Source organism: Oryzias latipes, chromosome 15 (assembly GCF_002234675.1).
Source record: "Oryzias latipes chromosome 15, ASM223467v1".
Taxonomy (NCBI): Eukaryota; Metazoa; Chordata; class Actinopteri; order Beloniformes; family Adrianichthyidae; genus Oryzias; species Oryzias latipes.
Window position 1 is genome coordinate 12,345,355 of NC_019873.2, and position 27,944 is coordinate 12,373,298.

Here is a 27,944-nt window from a genome sequence, read left to right on the forward strand (position 1 = left end):
ACTGGTTTACTACATGTCAGCTGTTTTATTCTGAGTTTTAACAAAAAACAGAAAACCTGAAATTTCTGAGTTTTTAATTTCCAATTTTTTGTTTGTTTGTTTTTACATTTGATTAAAATACAGTGAGAGGAATGCGGAATACAGTGACAGGCTTTGAATTAAGTCAGTTAGAGCTAACAGGATATAGGATAAAAAAAAATCCCAACGACAAGCAGCAATTCTGAAACATGGTTTAGCAGATAGAACGAATCAAACCAGATGCTAAGTTGGAGAGAACAACAATATTTGCAGAACCTCTTCTTTTTTTCAAACAAAATTTAGATGCTCTCTGAGTTTAAAATTCTTACAACAACCCCAAAATGCCACTTAATTATGATGAAGCTTAGTTCTGTCCTTATTGGGGCTCACAGCAGGTTTGTGTTTGGTTAAAAATTATGGAAAAATGTAGAACTATATTTAGAAATGGCATGTTTTGCATCCAAAACATCTTACTTTATAGTACATTCTCTAGGAAGGATTATGAAAAATATTTTGGAAATTATAAAATTCTTATTTTTTATATGAATGGTTAATTCCTAAATATATCCAGGGAGTAGTGATGCCGTTTTTATTTAGTTTATGTCAATAGTTTTACCAAGTTTCTGTTTGATGTATTTATGAATAGAATCTCCTAATCATTTATCGCTTTTAATTTGATTTTTTGGTCTGTTTTAAATATTCTTCTTCTACATGATGTTCCTCATAAAGATATTGTTCCTTAAAAAGACAGAGGGTCCTCAAAAGATACCAAGAACAAGAACACACACACACACACACACATTTACGGAGTGGGCGGGGCTAGATTATATTGATGCAATCGGCAGGTGAGGTCAAGTGGGTCAGGAGGAGAGGGCTGTGGGGGAGGGGTGTGGAGGTGGGGGACAGCAGGGGCCTGCCTGCCTACCTGCTCCTCCTTGTTACCTTCTCCTCCTCCTCCTCTTGCTTCTGCAGAGCTGCAACAGAGACACAGGAGGTGTGAGGATCAACAGGTGTGCATGAATCCACTGACTTTTCTACATTTTAAAACTCAGTCCTTTTAAAGGGAAATTACTCTTTACTTTAACTTGTTATAACAAGTTAACGTGAATCTTTTACATTTAAAAAATATTAGTTCTAAGAATAAGTTAACACATTTCTCTTTGGCTACGGACACTCCAGGCATGAGACGCGCATTCTTGAACGTGCTTGTCCAGTGTTCACACTAGATAAGCACAGGGAGGGAATTCTTCTTCTTTTTATTTTTCTACTGTGAACTAGTGCATGTCCACCACCTACAGTTAGAAGAGGCTTGGTGTGAAAATCGACGCAGTGCAAATCTCGTGAATCTTGCTCCAAGCTTTTTCTTTCACAGCCCTGAAATATTTTGTGCAATTCCGCAAATAGTTAATTTCTCCTTCATGATGTTTCAAATGGTTGGCACTTCAGTGAATTAAAAGGGATGCCATCCACAACTCACTACAAAATCCAAGTCCCTGATTGGTCAAAGCTCAACCTGGTTCAACTTTCAACATGCGTTCAGTGGTCTGAAAACATTCTTAAAAATTTGCGTAGCTACGCGTGAACGCAAGAGCTTTAAACGTGGAACACGAAACACGCTTTCCACGCATTCACACTGACTTTTTATCGGAAGTGGCCGCTTGAACGAGCATTGCTGAGTGTGGTGTGAATGTAGCTAAACACTCACTAGCTTAACACTGCTTTGACTTAAGAGCTGTGTCACATACATCCATTTCATCTCCACTTTAGAGATAAAAAGTTAAAGGACATATTCAGAACATCATTGATATTAAACTATGGATGTTTTTTTTAAGTGGCTGAATTCTGAAAATAGAAATTCTTTTAAAAATTGATGAGCAGAAATTCAACTATTTGAGATTTCCTGAACTTCATAGGATATCTGAGTCCTCGTGACCATTTGAAATAACACAGAAGTTCAGCAAGAGGAAGGGGAACTTACAAGATTCAGTTTGGATCATGTGAGCCAGGACTTGGAAGGACTTAGACTGCACGTTGGAGCTTCGGTGGCCACCTTCCATCGGGTCCAGGTACTTTTCTGCATCCTGAACAGCCTGATAGACCGGGGAGGAGCTGTCCACCAGCGGCTGATTACCTGGGAGAGGACTGCAGCCACAACCCCGCCAAAAACCAAACCACTCTTATTTCAGGCGCTATGTGCCTGAAACCCGAGCTGAAGCAGCAGTGATCAGAATTTACATAATATAAAGTAGAATTTGGAATTTTCTCAGACAGAGGAGACTTTCATAGGAATAGTAAGAAGACATAAGTTTAAAGCAGAAGAACAAAGTGAGATCCCAAAGAGAGGAGAAACAGACTCAGAACAGTAGAGTTTTATTTCTGCTTTAATACAGACCACTGAGAAAATTAGTAAAAAGCTTTTGTGTTTCTGTATTTAACATTTTGTAGAAAAATGTTGCTTCAGGTTGGTTTTTCATTGTGTTGTATCTCTTCATTATATTTTTTTAATATTTTTATTCTTTTTTTTTTTATTCAAGCTTTTGGCATCACGTATTAGTTTAAGTTATTTTTTTTGTTTCTATGAAATTGGAAATTTTCCTTTTCCAATTTTGTGTTAAATGAAATTTTGTTTTCATGTAATGTCAAACATTAAGGCCAGCCTCAGAAAAAAAAATACAGGGTTTTTAGCTGCTCTTTTTATTGGTGTTTTAAGACTTCAGCTTTTAAAGGATTACCGAATGTTGAAGCAGGACATCAGGACATGTTGGATGGTTTTAAAATAATTTATTTGACAAAAGAAATGCTGCATTTTGGGGAACGCGATGATGATATGGTAAATAGAAGGAAGACAAAAGAGATGAGCTTGTGTTTTTTCACAGCCCTTGTTGAAATTGATGATCTTGTTCAGCCCCAGTTACACAAAAGTTGATGACAAACATGAGCACAAACATTCCCATTTCTCAATCCTAAAGTGAAAACCTAACACAACCTAAAGAACCAGCAACTGCAACAAACCCAATCAGCATTGTCCATCAGTGTTTGATCAACTCTATGTTCCCACATCAGTTTCTGTCTGTAATGGGCCCACACACACCCGACAGTCAACTGAAGTCCCAGTCTCGCAGCGGTCACAGTCTCACCAAGTCAACACAAACAATAATTTGTGAAACAAACTCCTGAACCAGCCAACAAACATGAGCCTGGGATACCACCAGAACCACAACAGCTGGACACAAACCAGAAAAAGCTAGATGAAGAAGAGTAATCAGGTAATCACCCAAGTTGACAACCTCCAATTAACAATGGGATGCAACAAGCATTCAACTAATTTAAAGGTATATTCTTGTCAATGATTAAAAACTATTTGAGATAGCTGTCTCGGAGCTCAAACCATTGATGGATCAGAATACTCAAAGAAACCCATGAGCTGCACCCAAGTAGCACATCCAACATTAAACAGACAAGACTTCTGACAAAAAGTCCTTTTATAAAATTGGGATTTCATTTGAACAGTCATGCACGGAGGTGGGAGGCTTATTATGTGGCTGTTTGTTCAGCCCCAGTACCTTGACCCCTGCTTTCTTTCTGGTCCCAGTAAGTCCTGTGGACTTTGTGAAATGGTTACATGATTTGTAACAGGTGCAAATGCCTTCTCCAAATAAATGAGTAAAGTAAGACATTAATCAACATTGATTATTTATTCAAACTGAATTTTTTTGTCCTGACCCTTCATGAAAAAAATCGTAAAGAGTGAGAGACAGTAAGAAAAAAATGAAGGAGCGGTGTTCCTACCCAGCGTCATGGCCCTTGGCCTGTGACTGGCCTGCGATGGCGTCCATAATGGCGTCCTGTGAGTACATGCTGATGGGCGTGTTGTATTGTGCGTGGATGATGGTGGCCTTACCACCTGGCCCCGTCACCTCAATGGCTTTGTGGGTGGAGATGGTGTTTTCTTTCAGCATGCCGGGGTTGAAGCCAGCACTAGCAGGTAGAGAAGTAATGTGGAGAAAGATGACGAACAAGGAAGAACGAAGAGGAAGGACAGATGGAGAACAGGACAGATAGTTGTAGAGCGACGCTGATGTCAGAAATAGAGTGAGAATGTTAGAAAGAAGGAGACAGGCTGGTCATGCTCACAGCAGTCATTAAGATCCTATCAGAGACCAAGCTTCTCAGGAACACCACAAAGACTTCACAGCACATCAATGTAGATCCAAACCAACGATACCCGCATGCTGGAACCATTCAAGATGAAAATGTTCAGAATCCACCACAAGCATTTTATAAAATCACAAAGTTGTGAATTTCTACTGTAGATTCATGATCCTGCGAGTTACATTAGGGTCCAAACAAGAAGCATTTCAAAATTTCTCTTGTCAATCTGACATGTAGACTTCAATTCATCTCAGTGGGTCAGGCCAGATTTCAAAGAACAGCTGGCAGGAGTTTTTTGGACATTTTTAACTCTTTGACCACACCTTCCTCAGTCCCAACATATCTCAAGTCCACCAATCATTTCGCCTTTGTCAACCTCAAGAATCATTAATCAAATACTCTGACCTTGGTGACCATGAATTGTTTTCACAAGTAAAGTACATCACAGATCTATGTGCAAGCCTCCAGCTTGCATGTGGAGGATGTCATCTCTCCACACAGCCCTGTTCCAAGTCCAGCATCCTGAGTATGACACTTTAGTCAGAATGATATTTGTGGATTTCCTCTCTGCCTCTGAAACTGTGGCTCCTGACCAGGAAGCAGTGAAACTTCACAAGCTAGGACAGGCCACAGGGTTTCTGGAACAGGGATATTCTCAGAAGCTTCAAGTGGTAAGTAGTAAGAATTGGACATCATTAACACCAAGAACAGGTTCATTAAAAGGCTCTGTACCCAGTCCATTCTTCTTCAACCTATTTACAGTTTAAGTTAAAGTACCTTAGTACCACAAGGCCACTGAGCCACAATGGGGCAAAAAAGTCAACCACCAATTGTACAATTTCTTCCACTTAAAATTCATCAAAGGTATACCTCAACTATAGGACACAAAATGAGGGGGGGGGGGGATCCAGAAAATCATACTGTATGGTTTAAAAAAGGTTTTTAAATTATTGTATAAAATTTGTATTTGGTCAATAACAAAAGTTCAACTCAATACTTTGTTATACACCCTTTGTTGGCAATTACAGCAGTCTAACGTTTTCTGTAGGTCTTCACAAGGTTTTCAAAGACTGCTGGTGGTATTTTCAAAGATTTTCAATGGGGTTGAGATCTGGAGACTGGTTAGGCCACTCCAGGACCTTGACCTGCTTTTTACAAAGCTACTCCTTCGTTACCCGGGCAGTGTGTTTGATATCGCTGTCATGTTTAAAGACCCAGCCACGTTTCATCTTCAATCCTCTTGCTGATAGAAGGAACATTTCACTCAAAATCGGACGATACATGGCCCCATTCATTCTTTCCTTTACACAGATCAGTTGTCCTGGTCCCTTTGCGGATAATCTGCCCCAAAGCATGATGTTTCCACCCCCATGCTTTACAGTAAGTATGGTGTTCTTTGGATGCAACTCAGCATTCTTTCACCTCCAAACACGGCGAGTAGAGTTCTTACAAAAAATTCTATTTTGGCTTCATCTGACGATTGGACATTCTCCCAATCGTCTTCTGGATCATCCAAATACTCTCTAGCAAACTTTAGACGGGCCTGCACATGTACTGGTTTTAGCAGGGGGACACGTCTGGCACTGCAGGATTTGAGTCCCTGGTGACGTATGTGTAAACTTGGTCCCAGCTCTCTGCAGGTCATTCACTAGGTCCCCCTGTGTGGTTCTGGGATTTTTGCTCACCGTTCTTGTGATCATTTTGACCCCACGGGGTCAGATCTTGGGGGGAGCCCCAGATGGAGGGGGATTATCAGTGGTCTTGTATGTCTTACATTTCCTTATAATTGCTCCCACAGTTGATTTCTTCACACCAAGCTGCTTACCTATTGCAGATTCAGTCTTCCCAGCCTGGTGTAGGTCAACAATTTTGTTTCTGGTGTCCTTAGACAGCTCTTTGGTCTAGGCCATAGTGGAGTTTGGAGTGTGACTTTTTGAGGTTGTGGACAAGTGAATTTTACATAGATAACCAGTTCAAACAGGTAACATTAATACTGGTAATGAGTGGAGGACAGTTTCATATTACAGAATAAGTTTAAGGTCTGTGAGAGCCAGAAGTCTTGACCAAATACTTATTTTCCACCATAATTTACAATTAACTTCTTTAAAAATGAGACAATGTGATTTTCTGGATTTCTTTTCTTGTTTTGTCTCTAATAGTTGAGGTATACCTATGAAAATTACAGGCCTTTCTCATATTTCTAAGTGGGAGAACTTACACAATTACTGCTGACTAAATAGTTTTTCGCCCCAATGTTCATATCCCAAAAATGTCCAGTGAAATAAGATCTGCAAAAAAAATGTTTTAAGGAAGATGAAAAGTTCTAAACTCTTCTCTAGGCTTCTTGCGATCCTCAACATTGGTGAGCAGCCACTATTAAGCTTTTTTAAGCAAAGTAAAATAACCAAGACCTTTAGAGTGCACTAGCGCAGCTCACAGTCTAATGTGAAGTGGCAGAAATTATAATTAGCACCTCCATTGGGAGGCCATGGTTCTCAACCAGAAATAGGTGGATTGCCCACTCTGGGTAGATGGAGAGCTCCTGCCCCAAATACAGGAGTTTAATTATCCTGGGGTCTTGTTCATGAGTGAGGGAATGAAGGGGCGTAATATTGACAGCCAGAAGCATGCAGCAGCTGAAGGAACACGTTTTGATTTGTTGTAGAGGAGGAGCTCTACCAAAAGGCAAAGTGTTTAATTTACTGGTCAAGCTACCTACAGGATTAAATGGCCCTGGGAAAGACCCAGAATGCACTGAAGGGACCGTGTTTCTCAACTGCTTTACCACAAGAACTGGATGAATTTTCTGTGGACAAGGAGGTCAGGACATCTCTGCTTAGGCTGCTGGATAAGAGGTTGGATGGATAAATGGATGGATTTAAAAAAAATAGTTTGTACATTTCAGACACATTTTGTCTCAAAAGGATGAAGGATGATTCATTTTATGGAGAATATTATTAATAAATAATGTTTCACAGCTATTTTTGGAAAGGCAACAAATTCTTCAAAATCCACAGACGACCTCACGGTTACTCTGTGAAAGTTTCATTTCGGTTCACCTTCATCAACATACTAGCATTTACACACATCAATATGGACACATGCTGTCAACCATGAGGACGGTGACCATAAGAATTCATGCTTCACCTGTTCCTATGCCTCTTTTCAGCAAAACACAGAGCATTTTTAAAGATAAAATCCAAGAGTTTTGCTTTAATGACACAATATGAGAATCAGAGAAGAAACTGGTTTAACCAAAGTCCTGACATAAACTTGAAGTCTGTTTTTGTGATTTTATCCTTTTATCTAAAACCCACAGCTCTAGGCTGAATTACATTCACAACTGATCTAAGAGCCTGAAAAATTCAACTCTTTCTAACTGAGCGGTGCAAACCTGAATTTATGCTGACACCACAGAAATCTACCAGGTCGTTCTGTTCAAAAATTATCAAAAAAATCAAAAATTAGAGGCTGCAGAGGTGTGTCAGCCGAAACAGTCCTTCTGCATCCAGAGAACAACTGATGCATCATTTCCTGCTTTATGCCATGGCCATCTATCACTGTAAGCTCATCTGTTCTTGTTTTAAAATGTGCAAAAGCAGCCCTTTGTCACTGAAACCACCACAGTACCAAGCCATGCCTCCAACAGACAGCAAGCAGCAGAGCAAACACAACCAAGGTCATTCAGAGAGAATACTAACTTGGTGGCAGCAAGGGGGAAGGCCTTGTTTCAGAGAGAACATAGGCAAGGGAGAGGAGATAAAAGAAGAAAGAAGGTAGATTAATTAGACAACAAGATTTGGGTTAAAGGTAGAAACCAGCTCAGCATCCTTTGAGCCTTCAAATGTGGACTTATAAACACAATGGAAGATCTGAGGGAACGATCAGGGACTCCATTCTCTCATTATTCTCCTTTGGAGCTATAGATAAACAAAACTTGTTATTCTTCATCATGGTTCATGAAACCTCCTCATCATCATCAGGTAAGACTGGAAATGTGTGATATGCAGTTGATCAGATCTGTGGAGAATCCGCTGTGTTTTTTAGTATGTCACATTCAAAATCAATAAAATTGCAGTTTTGCACATTAAAAAAATATTTGATGAAAAAATGTTTTTTTTTTTACTTTTTGGGAACTAAAGAGTTATGATACAAATTAAGATTTTATGTTGATTTCAAAGCAGTCGACCTTGACAGTGAACAGCATTTCTCCCACAATGTAATCCTTTCACTAATGACACAATACTCAGGGTTGTGAAAATGGGCGTTTTCACAATAAAAGGACCAACTTGACCCCCATAGAATAACAGGCATTTGTCGGGGGGGGGGGGGGGGGGGGGTCTTGCTATTGTGAACTTATCTACAGACTTTGAATTTTTGATTACAGGCAATCCTTTTTCTTCCACTTTGACAGTTCCTGTTCATTGCATGCTAGGGTATTTATTTTTGTTTTAGTAGCTAGTTAAAGCAGCTCCATAAAAACTACAGCACAGTGACCTTCAATTGAGACTGGGCCAGTTCGATCTAAATTTTTCTGCATGAAGTTTTGTTTTTTTTGTGGAAAAAAAATTGGTGCAAAGAATAATTTGGTTCAATTATTTAAAAACAAAAAACAATCAGTTGCTGTTCAAAATATCGAAGCCATGCAACAAGGCTGTTTTTGCTGTGCACTCTTCATAAATTTAGGATTTTTGTGAGATATTATTTATGATTGGGTTGGTGTGTGATTTTGTATTTGTCTTTTTTTACTTTTTTGTCTTTTTGAACTGAGCCACATATTGAAAGTCTGGATATTTTTGTCCATGAGTAATTTTTATTTTTGTTTATAGTTTCTACATTACATTTTCTAGTCTTTGCCCCCATTGTAAACTGGGCATTTGTGTCTTTTCAATGGGAACCTATAAAAGTCTTAAATTGAAGTTATATAAACATATAGGAACTCTGTTCTGTCAGCCCACGTTTCTCCTTCTCTTTGACATCACCTGCTAGTAAAGCAGAGACCCACTGCAGCTGACAAAAGCCAAGGACTTTTATATAACTTTTTTTATGTAACTTTAGCTTTAAAGCTTTTTGTAATTCACCTTTGCTTTTCTGCAAAAGCTCTACTGGAGTCTGTGAGGCAGAGCTGATGCTCCAAAGTACAGAAACATTTAGACGAGCTGAATTGAACTTTCAGTTTCCTGAAATATTTGTGCAATAAAAGCAACAAAGACAAAAAGATTTTTTAAGAGTGTAAATAAGCACAAACAAGAGTACAGACCATTTGCCTTTGAGTCATCTTTTATCTTTCTGAGCTCTTGTCTTGCAAATGTTAGCCATAAAAAGTACTGTCTACTTTTTGTCAACAGGGACTGATGGCATCAACTTTAAATATCTCCATAGAAAGCGTTGATATCTTACCATTGTCTAAAGCAGTTTTTATAGTCTGACAACATTCAGAAAATGTACTATTGGGTGGTACAAACGTTTGTTGCGTCTCCCTGGTTAACCACTAAGAAAATAATTCAACTTGCCTCTAATGATGCTCAAATTTGAGCTCTAATGAAATCAAATCAATTTGTGTTTGTTGCTATAAATAGAAAATAAAGCAACAATCCTCAAAAAGATCTTTGACAGCAGGCAGTTGTTATTAACATGGGAGTCAATGGGAGAATGCTCCCCTCTGACTCCAACCCCTAGTGTTCTTTTGAGGAACTGCAACATTTGTTACTTCCAGAATTATACAAAGGGCCATGTTCTCCAAAGTCTACAGCCAGACCTCTTGGAGAAAAACTCCAATGTAAACCAAACCGGAAACCCAATTGACTTTGTGTTTTAAGGACAGGAAAAATCTAAAAACTTATAAAACTTTTTTTTTTTCCGTCCATCCAGTGCTGTTTCTTCTTTCATTTCTTAGTGGTTGATTAACCAATGAAAACTGGCCATACTGCCATCTGCTGAATTAGAGGGGGTTGCATCCACACTCAGATCTGGTTTATTATTGGCAATTTGAGGATAGAAAGGAAAGTCGGACCTACTGTAAAGTGTTGGATATCTGCGCAAAGCTGCTTTTCTCTGCTTACAATATCTATGTAAACAGTTGAATAGTTAAGATACTCAAAACGATGTATCACTGGAGCTAAATAAAGCTTTGGTATTAAAGGGTTTAAGAAGGAGAATTCTTAAGGAGGAATTACGATAATTCTCCAAAAACAATATATATTAAAGCTTTGACAATAACTGGTGGTTGCTGTAGAAGTTTGAATTTTGCTGATCAGAGGCAGAATTTCACCAAAATATTGACATATTTTTTGTCAATCAAACGTTGATGTTCTTGAGTACTGCTGTGTAATGCACAAACCTCAATTCCCTGCAATCAGCTCGGCCTCCCAGACCTAGTTTTTAACCTAGACCTCTGTCAGGCTGTGCTCAAACACTTCATCTCTACCTACCCTCCTGGCAGACCTTTCTGCATTGCTGCCATCTCTCTCAGAGTTTCCTCTGAGTACAGGCCGATGGGGGAATTGTACTGCCTCCTCTGAGGGGGGCTGACCGCCGCCCTCCTCCTGGGTGAGTCTGCCTCTAGAGGCCCAGGGGAGGCAATACAGGCAGACTTGCAGCCATTTAGCTGCAACAAATGAGGAGTCAAGAGTGGTGGAGGGAAGGATGCAGGAAAAGAAGAAAACATAGAGAACAGTGGGTAATACCTGTCAGCAGCTGAACATTCTTTTAAATTTTAATTATATGTATAAAGTCACAAAGTAAATGTAAAATATACAGGAATTGTTTTTTCCTTTTTATATTTGGGGCTTTAAAAAACTCATTTTATCCTCTACTTTTATGTATATTATGAATATTAATATGGAAAAGAAGGAAAATATAACAAATAAAATGTAGGCAAGAAGTCCGTTTAGATATTTTATAGTTTTAAGAACAACTTTATTGATTATTGTTTCTGGGTTTTTTTATTCACATGTTCTTTTTCAACCTTGCAAAAGTATTTTTTCATGATATTACAGTAAATATTCCCATAGCAAAGTTGGTCAGAGCAGAAATGAAGACATTCATGTTTGTTTGGTTGTGCAGTTTTTTTGGAAAAAATGTGTTGTAATTTGTTCTGGTTTCTTCTGCTGCCCTCACCCACCTGAGGGCAGCAGATTTCTGTGTAAAAGAAGGGACTGTTCTTTTTGGCAATGAGGACAGTACAAAATCCATTCCCTGGTCCAACTGTTTGTGCGTGTATGTGTGTTTCTGCACCTGTAAATCTGTCTTTGTGTGGACCACATAAACATGTCTGTTTTGTGAAATGAGGACGTTCAAAAAGAGGACATGAGAGCAGTTTTTGAATCTTTTGGGGGTCTTTGTAAACACAGATGTATCGGTATTTATGCTCACTTTGTCTGACTCAGCCAGATTTCTAAGCATACAAAAATAAAAAATAAACATTTGAAAGAAATTACATTAAAATAAATGTAAATGTAAAATCACCAGTGAACAGGTTAACATCAGACTTTAGAAGAAAATAACCATGGCAGCAGGAAGGCAAATATGATGATGAAACAAGCAAATAGGTAACACAAACAGCCTTCAGGTTGGATTTGGCAGAGAAACACAGCTGTAATGACACACAAATGGAGTTACCTGCTGATGGGGGATCATGGAAATCCCGGAGTCTATTCTTGGTGCTGCCAGTGGAGGGGGTCGTTTTGACCTGCGGGAAAAAGAAGTTTTTTTTTGCACCCATTTGCAGAATACATCAAAAGCTATTTATTTAATTCTGAAATACATTTCATACAATCTAAAATCAAAGCAAAAAGGGTAAGGGAATGATTGATATAAAAGATTTAATGAGCCTTAGAGTCCAACAACTTACATTTTTATCAGAAAACAACGAAGTAACACAAAAAACAAAGAAATTGCACAAAAAATATTACATAAATTTCTCAAAAATAACAAAATAAAAATTAAAGAGCCACTAAATTTTATTTAGTGAGTCTCATGGGAAGAAACATTACACAAAAACACACTCCTGGGAGTTAAAGAACACAACTGTAGCTCTATGAAAAGAAAAACTAAAATCCCACTGAGAAAAATGCATTTTTTCCTAATAAAGTGCACATAAATACTGTAGAACTAAAAATATTTAAAAGCAGAAATAATTGATAAAATGTTAAATGATCTACTTTCCACTGAAAATACAAAATAATAAAATAAAACCATTAGATTAATGCAGTGATTCTCAATTAGTTTTTGCAAGGCCCCCCCAAGGAAATAGAAAATGTTAATAGGAAATCAATATTGGCATATATTTTTTTCCATGCAGAGCTGCTGTCACCACCGGTGAAAATTTGTGCCCCGGACAATTGCCCACCTTTGCCTAAAACTGCCACTATTGCACGCCCACCCTGCGATGCCAGGGGGGCACACCTCACTATTTGAGAAGCACGGGATTAATGCAAACTTATTGTAAAAATCTGACACCATCTATAACTGTGAATTGTTTCTTTTACCCACTTCTCACTTTCTTTTTCTCATGTATATTTTATTTTATTTGGAAAATGGCAAGGCAAGGTAAGGGAAGTTTATTTGTATAGCACAATTCGTACACAAAGTAATTCAAGGTGCTTCACAAAACAGAAAAATGCATTAAAATAACAATACATCATAGAAATAATCAACGTAAAATTTACTTTAAAAGAAAAGAAAAAATTTGAAAATTGATTTAAAAATAAAGGAAGGAAAGGAAAGAAAAGTGCAGATAGGAGCTTTCAGTCATATACACAGCTAAACAGAAATGTTTTAAGTCTAGATTTGAACATGAACACAGAAGAGGCCTGTCTTACGACTTCAGGGAGGCTGTTCCAGATTTTAGCTGCAGAATATTGAAATGCTGATTCCCCTTGTTTAGTTCTGACTCTGGGAATCAACAGGAGGCCGGCCCCTGAGGTCCTCAGAGTACGAGATGGTTCATATGGCACTAACATGTCAGAGATGTACTTTGGTGCACTGCCATGGAGAGATTTGTACACAAGCAGAGCTGCTTTGAAGTCTATTCTTTGAGGTACAGGGAGCCAGTGCAGAGACCTGAGCACAGGACTAATGTGATCATACTTCCTGGTTTTGGTCAGGACTCGAGCAGCAGCATTCTGGATGTACTGAAGCTGTTTTACAGCTCGTTTGGAGAGGCTGGTGAGCAGGCCGTTACAGTAGTCTAACTTACTGGAGACAAATGCATGAATAAGTATCTCCAGGTCTGGCTTTGACATTATGTTTTTGACTTTGGCAATGTTTTTCAGATGGTAAAATGCCGCTGATGTTACTGACTTGATATGGCTGTTAAAGTTTAGTTCAGAGTCCATGATTACCCCTAGATTTCTAATTGAGAAACCCTAAATCTGAACCAATTTTAAGAAAAAATAATTTATCAAATTGTTAAAATTCATTAAAGAGTCTATAACAGAAAATGTTTCTAAGGTTTTTTTTATATTCTGAAATATTCATCTAATGCAGGTTTAAGAAAACTATACTGAAATAAATAAAGCAGGAAGTGATTAATTATGAAAGTCCAAATGATCTTTGCACTTGAAATTTTGCTGAACTTTTAGGCTCTCCAAGCCCAAAATGCCCAAAAAGATGTATTTATATTTAATAAAGATAAAAGATTTTAGAACATAAAGGACATGAAAAGTGAGAAACCAAAAATATAAAGGGAAATCTCCTAAAGCAGCAGAACATTATTAAAGGATGAGCTTCAATACATGAATAGACTCAGAGGAGGATCTCAAGGGGGTCAATGTTTGATAAATGTTACCAGAGGAAAACCTGCATCTAATGAGGAAAAAGAACTGAGACAAATAAAGCAGGACTTAAAAATAGAATTAATCTGAGAGTTGATAGAAAAACACAAACAAAAAATGATACATTCACTGTTTACTTATAGCAGTAGGAGAGGTGAAAACCACAGTGATAGCGTGACCCACCTTCTCACCTCCTGCCCAATAGAACAGTTAGTTCATTGTTATTAGAAACTGATCCAAGCTCCAACAGAACAAACAGTCTTTTTCATCTGGACTTTACCAGACTTTGAACAGATATTTAATTCATTTCATTCCTGCATTGTGTCTTCAGACGGAAGGATTCCAGTCTGAAGGCCTGACAGTGTCACAGCCTGATCTGATCTCTAGATTACATTCATTCAGTACATGAAGTTATGATCCAGTTCAACTCGGGCTTTGCTTGATTTGCTGATACTTGAAACTTGTGAAACAGACAGAAACACAGCACCAATTTTAGTCTGAGTCAAAACAACCCTCTGGAATGATTTCACATTAATTTCTGTTTTTTTCCAGTCTTAAGGACAGATTACGTCTTCCACAAGATCTAACTGTTCTTGTTCTTAAAAAAAAACCTCATTAATCAACATCAACAGGAGCATTAAAACATCGGCCGGTGAGGACAAGCAGTCGGTACCGGCTGCACCGGTCAAGCCATCTAACTTTCACTATTTCCCAAGACCCTGATAAATTTAAACTCTTAATTAAACACCATTTTCAGACCAAGGTGGGCGGCCTAATCATGATGAGGGATCTCAGAGCCTAAACCTGAGATTAGTGAGCTGGACATCCACTGAACTATAATAAAAAACAAAAACTTCTGTTTAATCTTCTTTATATTTTGTCTGCTTCCTTTAGGGGTTGCCACAGCAATCATCTGCCTCATCTTTATCCTCCTTGCTCACACCAACCACCCTCATGTCCTTCTTGGCTTCTTCCACAAACCTGCACATGCTCCCTGCTCATCTGCTAACTTCCTGAACCACAGAGATTCCTCATCTGTCTCTGCCCATCACTACAGCAAACAAGAAGGGGCTCAAAGCTGATCCTTGGTGCAATCTCATCTTCACCACTCCAAATTTCTTATGCAGTCCACAGCTCCTCTCTTTGTACTCTGTCATAGGTTTTTTTAAGATCCACAAAGAGAAAACATAGCTCCTTCTGGGATCATTGCTGCAGATGTTAATCTGCTGAGAGATGTCTGAATCAGCTGTTAGTCCTTGTTACTCTTGAAGTCGCAACTGAGTTTAACCAGCAGGTTTGGAGGGTAAATAAACAGAGATGTTCTTTTGCAAACCTTCAAATGTGGAGAAAGGGAGTCATTCACCATCACAAAAATAAATAAATCCAACAACCAATCAAATGTGCAGATGTGACTGGGTCATTGAATCAGTTACATCATTGAAATATGAAGGAAAAGCTGGGCTCTTACTTTGACATAGTGAGCGCCAGGCTGTGATTGGCCATCTTGATCTTGTTCTGAGCCTCCAGGTGGGTCATGCCTTCGGTGCTGACGCCGTCGATGGCGACGATGACGTCGCCCTGGATAAGGTTGCCCAGTGCCGCCTTACTGCCAGGAGTAATCTGTGCGAGCACAAAGACAGTCAGAGCTGCAGGCGCGTGCGTGTGGCGCTTCAATCCCACTGTGCTGATCCCAGGTCAGCGCACACGTCACTCTGCATTTTTACATCACTTCATCATGAAAGGCTCACGGGAAAGACTGAATCTTTTCCATGAATCAATCAGTCAAATGTGGAGATTATTAATGGGGGTTAATGATCACTGGAGTTCCTGGTATCCGAAAATCTATCTCCAGAGTGGAGACCTGTCAGAGAACACCATGAGGACACCAGGCAGGACACAGCGATCAGAGAAGTGGAGCGCAAAATGATTATGAAACATCTGGATTTAGGTCCCGACAAAAACCGTTCAGAGGATCAATGAACATGAGAAGAGATCATCTTTAATTTATGTCTTTATAGTTTATTGTTTGTTTGTTTGTCTCAGCTCATATAATCTCACCTCCGACTTCACATATTCTCACATGCTGGATTTAAACATTTAGGAACTTCAAATTTTTTACAAACTTTGTGCAAGTTTTTGTGGAGCAATGGATAATGAGGGATTAACAAAAGAGAGGCTGTAACAGCTGCAGACATAGGATGGTGCTGTCGCTTAGATGATGGAACCATTTTAAACTCGTGGCTCCAAATCTCTAAAAACTTTTAAAAGAGAAAAGTGACAGATTAAAGAAAAAGATTGAATAAAAAAAGAGCTTTAAAAATCATTTGTTTGTATTTGTATTTGTATTGTATTTGTTTGTATTTGCCTATAAAGCCCCACTAACTTTTTCAGCATTTGTCTTTTCACTTAGGATTTTATTATTAGCTCACATGTAAGGTGACGGTAAAAGGTTGGAGAAAGCAACTCTGTTAAAAAAATTAAAGGACTTATATATATATATATATATATATATATATATATATATATATATATATATATATATATATATATATATATATATATATATATATATATATATATATATATATATATATATATATATATATATATATAATTAAAAAGGAGCCAGAGAAAAAATGGTGTTTTATTGTATTATTTCATGGAGCTCCGGCAGAAAAATTCAAGGGCTTTGAAGCATACAAAGATTTTTATAGCTGCTGTTCTGTCATAGTTCGATATTTTCAAAATAAAAGCAGATCTCATAGCTGTGAAGGTGAAAGTTTAGTTTAGCCAGCCTGTGATAAAGTTTCCATGACTCAGCTTTTAGCTGCATCACTACTTTTATCAAAGTGGCAAACTGTAGAAATAGAAAAAAAAAAAATGTAAACAAGGACCAAAAAAAGCGATCATCTCAGTAAGAACTGTCCATCTAGCACCCATGTGGTTCTGGCTAACAGAGATCCATGATCCTTTCCTGGATCTGTAGTTGTCTTTTAATTTTCCAAAATGAAAGAAAAAATTATAAGCTGCACTGAAGTCCCCAATAAAAATGTTGCTGCTTATATGTTTCAATAATTCCAGCATCCTCTGACTCTGCAGATGGACATCTGGGGTTCCTATTAGCTTTGATATTAAACAAACTTCAGTCTGGAGGTAAAAATGTTTCTATTCTTGAAAACTTTAAGGGGTTCTGGGGTCACATCCCACCAGTGGGTCTGACTAATTTTAAGTGCAGAACAATAGGGCGGCCGTGGTGCAGCGGTAGGGTGGTCGACCCGTGATCGTACGATTGCAGGTTCGATTGCAGGCACACCCATGAGTTGAAGTGTCCTTGGGCAAGACACTGAACCCCACCTTGCCTCTGGTGGTAGGCGGGCACCTGTGTTTGGCAGCGGAGTGTGTGAATGTGTGTGTGACTGGGTGAATGGGTCTGTGACTGTAAAGCACTTTGTCCTTGTAGATAGAAAAGTGCTATATAAGTATATGCCATTTACCAATAGGAAAGACCATTTAGATAGATATTTCAGAAATGTTGTCCAATCTAAAATTTAGCTTTAACTTTTGCAACATTTAGTTCATCAACAGCACATAGTTTTATATATAAATGTAGGTCTTACTTAAGTCCAAATCATGATCTGAAATAGTACGTCTTAGTAGAATAGAACTGAATAGAATAAAACTTGATTGGGCACACAATTACAGTGCTACCATTAATCTATTAAAAACAGCAGATAGATGACACTAAAAATACATTAAAAGAATTGATAACAATAATAATTATTGTCCAGTGTCTATGAGGCGTTTTAGAGGCTAATATCTGACAGGAAGAAAGATCTGCAAACAGAATTGTGACAATTTGTTTTTATCACATGACTGTAACCCTAAGCCCAACAGAAAGGGAAAAAACTGAAAGGTTCGGGTTGATATTAAAAAGTTTCCACTGATGAGTTCATTTTAGCTCATTTGGAGTTTTGCAGATTTAATTAGTGATAGAAGTTCCAAAATGTTACAGGTTTGTAAAGACCCAATAGTCTAATTTCTGTGGACAGGCTATCTCTCCCTTTTCGCTGGTGTTCCACGGGGTTCTATTCTCAGCTTCCTTATCTTCTTGGCCTATTCCATCTTTCTGGGCAATATCATTCACTCAATTTTTCTTACCATTTCTATGCTGATGACGCACAGCTCTTATTATCTTTTGCTGCAGCAATACTTTCCCCTGCAGTATGCAGCAGAAATTCACAGGAAAGCCCTTCAATCCTGAAATTCCCCGTGTATTCTTGACTCGTTAATTTGCACAGCTGCTTTCCTAACAGTGTCAACATTTATTTTTAAGTAAAATTTCTTCTTTCAAAACTTTAAGTTTGTTAAAAATTATGTTCTTTAATAATTTGTTAACTGGTCTAGCTAAGTATGTAACTGACTCAGTTTTTGCTTGTTGTCCTTTTCTTAACTTTATGGATACGGTTCTTTAATGATAGAAAAGTAAATGAGTGAAAGAAAAGATGCTGGATGGCAGCAGCTCAAATGTTTGATCGAAAGATGAGCAGAGTTTGCAGCTCCAGTCCAAATTCCTTAAAGCCTCTTTTCCTCTGGCTCTGATACTGAAATGCAGAGTTGTCATCCACAAGCCAGCTTCAGTTACATGAAGTGTTTTTTACCCATTTTCCAGATCATGGTGTCACAGCTTAGCCACCATCAAGCCCCCCCCCCAATTTCATCACAGAATTGAACCAAATCTAAGTAGACTGCTTTTTTCTGAAAGCTGCTCAATGAACTCTAACAATGTAGACTTTGTCTGGGGCGCGGGATGGGGTGGGGGGCACATGCTGACCCATATTTACATCAGGTGGCCCCATATCTCTGCATTTTTAGACAAACAGGCTTCATCAATATCTACAGCATTCTTCTCAGTTCAGACACGAGCAGAGATGCTCCTGGTGAAGCTCAACAGGTTTAATTGTGCTGAAGGAGGAAACTGTTGAAATGAACTTTAACAGTTCAAACGGAGGCCCAACCTACAGAAAACTGCAATCTGTCTAAGGCTGCACTTTACTTTCATTTTTATCATCAACATTTTTTTTTTATGATTTATGGCTTTACTGTCCCATAGCAGCATTTTGCTGAAACATCTAAAGGTATATAAGATGACTCTCCATCTGTCTGCAGACAAACTTTGTACCGTCAAGGTTTTTGACAGGTTTTGTTATCTATCCATTCTCATCATATCTCCTCTTGAATTCCTACTTACTTCCCACACAACATGATAATATAAATGTTTAATGTCCCCCCTATTCAAACATATAACATAGCAAGGGGAACCGACCTGCTGAAATCCAGATCATTCACCTACAAATAATATTTGGATCTTTATTTTTAAAAAAAAGAAACATATTAAAAGACCACAGCAAACCAAAATCTGGCCAGAATGGGACCAAATACAACCCCAAAACACCAGAAACTGAGAACCTCCATGTCCAGACATCTTCAAAGTTTTGTAGAAGATGTGATGCTGCACCATGGAAACCATGGTAACCATGCTTCCGTCAAAGTTTTCTGAGACCCGCATCAGCATCACACTGAAATTGAGTTTTTGGTTAATAAAAATGGTCAATTGTTGCTTTTAATGTTACCTTTGTTCTACAGTTAAGAAAATAATTGTGTTTGAAAGTATATTAGACTTAATTCTACTTAAATTAGTAAAAATCAAAATCAACCTTTTTCAGAGTCTACTTCCATTTTATATCAAACATTATGTCTTTGTGTTCATTTAATATGTTCTATAGTAGTTTTGCAACTTTCATTCATTCTCTTCTAAGTTTATAACAACAGCAAACAAGTGATCTGATCAGGTCTGAATATGTTGTTTTGTGACAGTTTCATTTTCATTTTGTGTTTTTTTTTGTTACATAAAGCACATGGGACATTTTACACCCCATTCAGGAAGCTCCTCTAATCAAATACAGAAAAAGAACATATATGCCAGGCTCTCTCAAACACCAGAAGAGAAGAGGGGCTGGACAGGAAGTGATGTCACAAATTTATCAGCTCATTCCAAATGTTCAAAGTTTGAATCTTGAATCTGGACTCTATCAAACACACTCAGCTTACACTAGCAACGCTGGCAGCAGATGTGAACTGAGATGGCAAAGCAGCTGATAGGACATGCGTCTGTGTACATTTGTGTGTGTACTCGTGCACGTGTGTGAGGGTGTGTGCACATATGAGAGAGAGCTAAAAACAGCCTCTGCCTGTCAGCGCTTCCAGCCGCTTGCTGCCTCTATGCAGATCTGTGTGCTCGGTTTTGATCGACAGCAGAGCTTCACTTAGGTCGACTGAACACCAAACCCTTCTGGTTCTGGAAGGAATGACACGCTCTAGGACGGTCTGGTGAACTTGGATGAAATGTGCAGGGATCCTGAGAAATGTCCCCCATTCTGTTGGTTATGTTTGCATCTTTTCAACTGTTTTGACTGGGCTGGGGAATTGTGTAAAAAGAATTCTGGCAGGAGAAAAAAATCCATGTCTCACTGAATCCCCACTGGTGTTCCACAGAGATCTGTTCTTGGCCTCCCTTTCCAATATCATACCTCTGAACTGCATCATTTGTTTTTTCTTATATTTCTATGCTTCCAATAACGAAAAAAATGCCTGTTGCTTCAAACTACCTTAAAAACTAAACTATATTTATTTTTTCCTAACATTTTCGCAGCCAAGACATTGTTCTTACAGCACTGTAATCCATTTTCTGTTCATTTTGTTCTTCATCTCTAAGGTTGTTCGAATATTGCATCTGCATCTGTAAATGACTAAAGTGTAATGTGTAGTATTCAATAAAAATGTTTTAGAGTTTGTTTTCCAATTTTTGATAACCTATTTCCCATAACCTCCCTTTGCCTCCCTACCTCCCTGCTGCAGGGGTTTTTTGTGGGAGCTACACCTGCACAGGTGCAAATCCTGAAGAACCCAGACTTCTCTCACTTTTTAGTTTCTTGCAGCTTTAAAGTCTAATTTGAGTTTCCTGGATGTGAAAGAATGTGGGATCCTCCAATGGGATAGAGTACATGCCAATGTAATGGGCTGGGGGTTGGGGGGGGGGGGGTGTCAGCAGTTCTCTGAGAGCTTGGTCAGCTCGGTTTGTTACAGCAGGAGTCAAGTTACCTGCAGCTCTGCTTTCACACAGACTGTAAAACAGCTCAGATGTTGGAGGACGACTTTAACTGAGGCTCACAGAGACAGTGGACGGTGAAACCACAGGGGCCGGACAGCGAGGTCAGACCCCGCTTTGTTCACACCAACACAGCAGCTAACTTTATTTAGATAGAAACCAAGTTCAAGTAAAAATGCTCAAATTGAGGTTGTGTCAAGACAAAGGAAGTAAGTTAAACATCAAACCAAGCAGGAAAGTACATGGGATTAAATTCAATTAGTGATTCATAAAACTGCTAGTTAAATATGACTGAAATGGTGTGGACTCATTGGAATGAATTAGTTTTTAATAATCCTGAATTAGGGGGAATAAGGTCGGGTTGGGGGCAGGTGTCAGACTACAGTATCAAAGAAAGACAAAGCATGGAACAATAGAAATAGACACTTAAAAGATGTGAAGCTTTGATTGTGCCACAGAATTATTGACTGTATATGGAAACTGGACCGAGTGAGTGTGACGCCCTACATAGAAGATGTCTTACTTCCAGCTCCAAACAAATGAAGTCAATAGGGTTAACGTTTTTGCTCAATACGGACACCAACACGTTGGAGCCAGACAACGTTCATATTGACTGAGCAGTGTCTGAATCGGTCTGAGTCATCGTTTCTATGGCAACCACTCTTGCCAATCAGGAGTAAGCTTGTTGGAAGGCCACACTCCAGACACTGGAGAGTGAGCTTAGGAAATTCTGTCAATCAACTGTTTTAAACATTTGATCTGAGACCACATTCTTTTAGGGAGGCATCTGATTGGTCGGTTTATAAATCAAATAACTTACATTGCAGAAAAAATATGATAAAAACATTTAGGATTAGCAAAAACATGTTAAAAAAAGTTTTCAGAGCAAGAATTGTTATTCTGACAAATAGAACGATTGAGTAACAGCTGTTTATTTCTCTATAGAAGTCTGTGGGATTTTGGTTTCTTGGAGCCAGTGGGTATTTCCTGTTTGGAACATGAGAGCGTTGGGGTCACTCAGTTCAGTTTTCACATATACAGTCAATGCTTAGAATTCACAATACCTGACAGATCAAATAAAGTAAAGTCTTTAAACCTGCAATAACAGCTGGAGCTCCTATTGAGAAAAAAAGGTTGAGGTTCTGCTTTGGTGCTTAGCTGTTTCCAAAGAACCGGTGGGTTTCCACAAACAGCAGGTCTTTATGCCACAGAAGGTGGCGTAAACATGGAGTGCACCGTCCCCCTTTTGTCTTTCCTAATTTATTTTCATTTCCACTGCTGTCAGTGTCAGTTTGTCTTTTATGATCAATAATGAAAACTATCAGCTCATTCTGATTCATTTCAAATTTCAGAAGTCGAGCACAATGCAAACACCGGGTTTCCTCTTTGGATCAACTCTGTTCAATGTATTGCTTTTGTGGTTTAAGACCTCAGTGTTTGAGGTCCCAACCTCCAATAACTGACATAACCAGCGTGGAGGGGATCTTGACTATGGCTGGGCCAGAGTCAGAGACAGACTACAAAACTGGATGGTATTGTTAACTTTAAAGCCCCACTCTGATCAACTTTTGATCTATCCTAAAAGTGTTCCCTGTGGTCTTTTAATTATGTCGTCTTTAGACAAAATCAAGCAATATGTGTCGTGTAGAGCGGCATTGGTTCATTAGAAATTCATCCCTTAGTTGTGGGCGGGAACGCTGGCGTGCAGCAACGCTGCCCCCCACCCCCTTCTTTCCCTGATGTGAGCGGAGCAGGGAGCTTGAGGCCTGCCCAATGTACCGGTATTTTCGATGTCACAAATAAGCTCTTTTTGACTGCTCCTGATTCACAACAATTTCAATAAAGAAAAACTCAGAAATGCTATTTTGAGCTTAGTTTTCAAATATATATGTCCTCCATCATCCCAAAAATGCCAACTTTTTAAAAATATCCAAAAGAGAATTTAATTTGGAGTGCGTCTTTAACAACATCCTGGAAATATTCAGAAAATGTGCATTAGTTAAAGTATTCAATGATATGAATAGGTATTAAAAAACAAATTTAGAGGAGGGATGACCTTCTGCTGTGACTGCAGTTCCCCGGAACACAAAGCCCTAAAGCATCATTTGTTTGTTCAGAATAAGACTGTTTTGTGTCAGAATCTCCAAAAGTCTTCTACCGCACAGGCACTGTGTGGTTTTGCGGAGGGGCAGTTGCCACTCCAGTGCAAAGATTTTCACCCCCACTTGCCCCCCAATATTTTAGGTCAATATTAGTATCAATATTGACAAAGATTAAGACACAATCAATACAAGATTCTTTAAGCATAATAAAAATAACAAAAGTATTATTTTTTAAATGAAATCCTGAACCCCTCAAATTATTTTCTACGCCCCTGCATTGGGAATTCCAGCCCTGTGCTGTCAGCACCCCGGCAAAAATATGTGCAGTTTCCTTGCTATAGCAAGAGGAAATAAAAATGTTAACAAAAAACTCATTCATAAGAACTAATCAATATAAAACTGTTTGCCCTTTAACTTTGCTGTTCTCATTTGCCACCCTTCCAACCCCCCCAGTGTCCAGCTACAAAATATAACACAAACTAAAAACGCACAAGGACAGGGAATCTGCAGCATTTCAAAGCTTAAATTCATCAAACAGACAAAAGCTGTCGGAGGTCAGGGAGCCATGGATCCTCGCAGCAGATGCAGCTCCTGCAGACAGAGGAGAGCAGCAGGTCGCTTCTCCGTCTATTCAGAGCGATGCTCCGAAACCAACACCAGCTCCAGTTTTAGACCCGCGGGTCTGTTTTCAGAGCTGCAGCTCACCCTCGCTGGCCTCATACGTAATGCAGAAACACCACAGCTGCTCCAAAAAGCAGCCTCAGAAAAGACGATCAATGAGAACCTGGAAGAAACCGAAGGCTTCGAAAGAGCCTGACGGCATTTTTTTATCCCTTCAAACCTTCGGACTCGTGACTGAGTCAATGAGGGTCTCTGGAGGCTTTCCTGCCGTCTAACAGGAAGTTATTGATTTCATGTCCATTTCATCATTAAAGACGTTTTAGACATCTTTATTTCCTACGCATTCATTTAGAAGATGTTCAGTTCATGAACTGAAGCGTGAAGTTCAAACCTAATTTCTGTTCATTCCAGTTCTTCTGCGAAGGATTTTTAACTTTGATTGAACAAAAAAGGAAGAACATTGATCATTCAAGTTTAGACAAACCTTGGCATCACAAGTAGAACACTAAACCAACAAAGAGGAGATGAGCAGACTTCGCTCCAGACAAAAACTTCTCAGCAGGGTTTCTAGCAGGTTCTTACCCTGGAGATGGTCAGCGGCATGTTGAAGTCCTTTCCTCCCTGCAGCCTGAAGCCCCAGGGGCCGGGGCCAGGAAGAGTCACAGTGTAGCTGCTCATTCTTTCAGACAACAAAATCCTCTTCAGAATTTTAACCAGATCCTCGATTAACACCCGAACGGGCTGGAGGGCTGGGCTCTGAAAGAGGACAGAGAGAGGAGGTGGAACAGGTGATGGCAGGAAGAACCAGAGAGAGGAGAGGTGTGAAATCCGCAAACCGAAGGAGAATGGGAGGAAGAGCCACAGCAGCTGAGAGGAGAAAGAAGAGGACCTGCCTGCTCAGGCTGAACGGGACGCCTAAGAATAGACAGAGATAGCACTGTGGCATTGTGTGTGTGTGTAAGTGTGTATGCTGGGGTGGGGTGGTGAGGGGGGCAGAAGGGAAAAGACTTATATGGTGTGAAAGAGGACACTCGGTATGCCAAGCTCGCCGTGATTCACCACAGCTAATATAGACCCAGCAGATTCTTCTGGACCGCCCCGCCCCAACCTGCTGTGGGGTCTCCCTCGACTCCGTTAGCACCAGCTCCAGGAAACATCTCGTTATCGCTGCGATGATAACGCTAAAACTGAAGGCCGAGGGTTCACGGCAGACTGCTGGCACCTGAAACACCACCTGATCTGGAGCGGACACTCACCTGACATTGAACACGTGAACACAGTCCAGCTTCTCACACACAACCAACATGCAGCTAATGAAAGATTCAATGACCACCAGCCTGTTAAACACCTCATTTACAACTAAAGCTTTCTCACAATAAAGTAAAAGAAAAAAGTCCCCATAAACTGAAGATCATGAACTAGCAGTAGTTTGGTTTCCTTAATTTTGTCCTTTAGGTTATTTATTCACAGTTGGTTGCATTTTTAAATTCATGTTTTAGTTTATTTTCCTGCCTTTGGGTCCTCTCCAACCAGCAAAGATCGGACCACCTCGGACCATGTAGAAGAGTCTTTTTTTACCGTCGATACAGCCTGTTACCTGTTCTGAGTCACCGCAACTGTATTAAGAACAGACAATAATGTGGAAAGCTGTTGGGGTTTAAACACAACTTTGTCCTAATGGCCTCTTTAGGAGAGGCAATACTTAGTTCCAAAGGAAACAAGCAGCATTGATTACTGAAACTCATCAAACACTTTCACCAAATGAAACCAGGCAAAAAACCTCTGTGACTGTTCAAAGTCCTACTTCGATCATCTTCTGATCTATTGTAAAAGAGTTCCCAGTGGTCTTTTAGTCATGATTACGTCGTTTAAGGCCATATTCAAATAACCTTTGTTGTTTTCTAGGACACAGTTTCTGCAGAGCGGCAGAAGTTAATCAGGAATTCATCTACAAGTTCTGGACAGGACAGTTGGCACTGAGCAACCCCACTCCCACCTCCCCAATCTGTTGCGTAAAGTTCTCTGTTTACATGCTCTCCTGCTGGCTTAACAACCAACCTAACATTACTGGTGCAGCAAAAATGGTGAGCAATATTGAAGATATCCAGCCGTACAGATTTGAGCCAGATGTCAGCTCAGACGAGGAAAACAAAGACGAGAATTGGATCTATTTGTCTACAAGTATGCATCAGAATGGAGCGAAGCAGGGAGCTTGTGGCCCGCCCAGTGTATGTTCTGAGACTCAAATAAGCTTTTTCAAACAGCAGTTTTTGTCTGCTCCTGATTCAGAAAGGTTTGAATAACCAAATACTCAGGAATGCAATTTTAAGCTTCATATTCTTAATATATGTCCTCCATCATGAGGAAATCTCACAAGAACTCGTTGAAAAAAAGTAAAAACACTATTTCTTTGGAGGGGGTCTTTAACAACTCCACCTGCCTAATTGTTGCCAGCAGGACCAGGACTTAAGTTGTGAGGGGCTGCGTCATGAGTGGGTGTTTCTTTTATCTAGCAAGTGCTGTGATGGCCTTGAACTTCTTTAATTATGTTTTTCAAACTAAACGGGTCATAAAACCCAGTAAATGTTATAAAACTGCAGCTAACATCCACAGTGAAGCTAATGTCCCCAGATAAAAACCAATCACAGATCAATTCACCAGTCTTTGTCTTAGGATCGGATGTGGAACATCTTGTCCTGAAGTGATGGTCAGAATGAAGAGCACGCATCAGTCCTGCAAATCCTGCTGACTTTATTTAAAGGTCAGCTGAAAGGAGCAATGAGAGTGGAACCACCCACCCAGAGGAGGGGAGTGAGGGAATGAGCAGGGTGGGGACAATGATATTTGAGGGGTAGGGATGCTGATTCTGATGACTGACCTCAATGCACCCAGTTGTCATTTTAATAGCTTTATAATAGTAAAACAAAGGTCATCTCTACAACAGACGTTCTGAGAAAATGACTCCTGTAAATTTCACCTCAAACAATCAAAAGCAGAGAATGAGCAGGAGCAGCTAAAGTAAAGGACGCTAACCACGGTTGCAACCTTCATCAGATCAACATCAGATGGTTGTTTGCTTGGTCCTTTACACAGGAAGTCCCACAAGTTATTACATCCCTGAGTGTGTGATGTCTTACCCCTCCCCAGATGGAGTAGTGAAATTTCCCCACAAGGCAACCATTTGGTGGTTTGACAACCTCCCACAATCCAACACTTAATGATGAATGTCAATCAGAAAAGGTATTAGTTTCATTTTTAGAGCTATTGCCTTGACCAACTGTGGAGTTTGTGGCTCTGAAGTTTTTGAGCTTAGAGATTCCCACTGTGTAAAAAAAAAATCAGAGGGATCACTTCGATTGTCATGCATGTGTTAACTATATTGTGAAGTGTTGGACAAGTATAACTTCCTTTTGCCTAAATTAACTAGTGATTGAGTTTTGCTGCCTTTGTGCCTCGTATGTTGACCCTGCTCATTACATTAAGTAGCCTTTAAATCTAAATCAAATCAATATCATCTTTATTTAAACACTAACACTTAGAAATACAGTTATGGTATGTTCTAATGAGTTTATTTTTAATTACTCATTTTGTAATTTGATTTACATAAAATTAAAAAGTAATTCAAACTCCTCATTTAATAAAAGTCTCAAATAGAAGAGTGATGTAGAATATGTGCTCTCCAGCGCCATCTACAGGCCAATGCGTTCACCTTCTCAGGTGATCTGGAGTGGAGAGGGTCCCGCTCACCGCTCCCCCCGACGGTGTTCTCCGTGCATGAAACCAAACAAACTCCGTGGAAACACCTCAGCAGTCAACGAGTGCTGAACCAGATGGAAGATCCAGGTCCATACCACCTAGATGAGCCGAGCCGAGCCGAGCCGGCGCTTTTACAGCGGAACAGATGAGCCCCGGGCACGCTCGCTGCGCTACGAAGCGGGCGCGAGACGCCACCTGTTGCTGCCTGAGGGAGTGGAGATGATGGAGGTGAAGAGCAGAGGAAACAACTGATGAAGACTCCACCACAGACCTGAACGGGCCGCGGAGGTCCCGGATCCTGCGGCGGTTCGACCCTGGTCCGACCCGGTCAGCGCGCAGGAGGCCGCGCGGGAT

General features: G+C 39.6%; 1 protein-coding gene across 5 annotated transcripts in view; it reads right to left on the bottom strand.

The window, feature by feature from the left end:
- Nucleotides 1-27,944, bottom strand: part of LOC101165171 (LIM domain-binding protein 3) — a 40,904-nt gene extending 12,960 nt beyond the window's left edge. Inside the window, exons 1-8 of one of the 5 annotated variants that reach the window (XM_023962956.1) lie at nucleotides 27,862-27,944; nucleotides 24,417-24,590; nucleotides 15,415-15,566; nucleotides 11,791-11,860; nucleotides 7,872-7,894; nucleotides 3,808-3,996; nucleotides 1,997-2,160; nucleotides 944-992 (exon numbers count right to left, since the gene is read on the bottom strand). In XM_023962956.1, the coding sequence (XP_023818724.1) occupies nucleotides 944-992; nucleotides 1,997-2,160; nucleotides 3,808-3,996; nucleotides 7,872-7,894; nucleotides 11,791-11,860; nucleotides 15,415-15,566; nucleotides 24,417-24,512 (743 nt within the window). In that variant the 5' untranslated portion in view covers nucleotides 24,513-24,590; nucleotides 27,862-27,944. Of the gene's footprint in view, nucleotides 1-943; nucleotides 993-1,996; nucleotides 2,161-3,807; nucleotides 3,997-7,871; nucleotides 7,895-10,601; nucleotides 10,778-11,790; nucleotides 11,861-15,414; nucleotides 15,567-24,416; nucleotides 24,798-27,861 lie in introns of those variants that run through there. The other 4 variants (XM_023962955.1, XM_023962959.1, XM_023962957.1 and 1 more) reach the window with 4 other exon arrangements.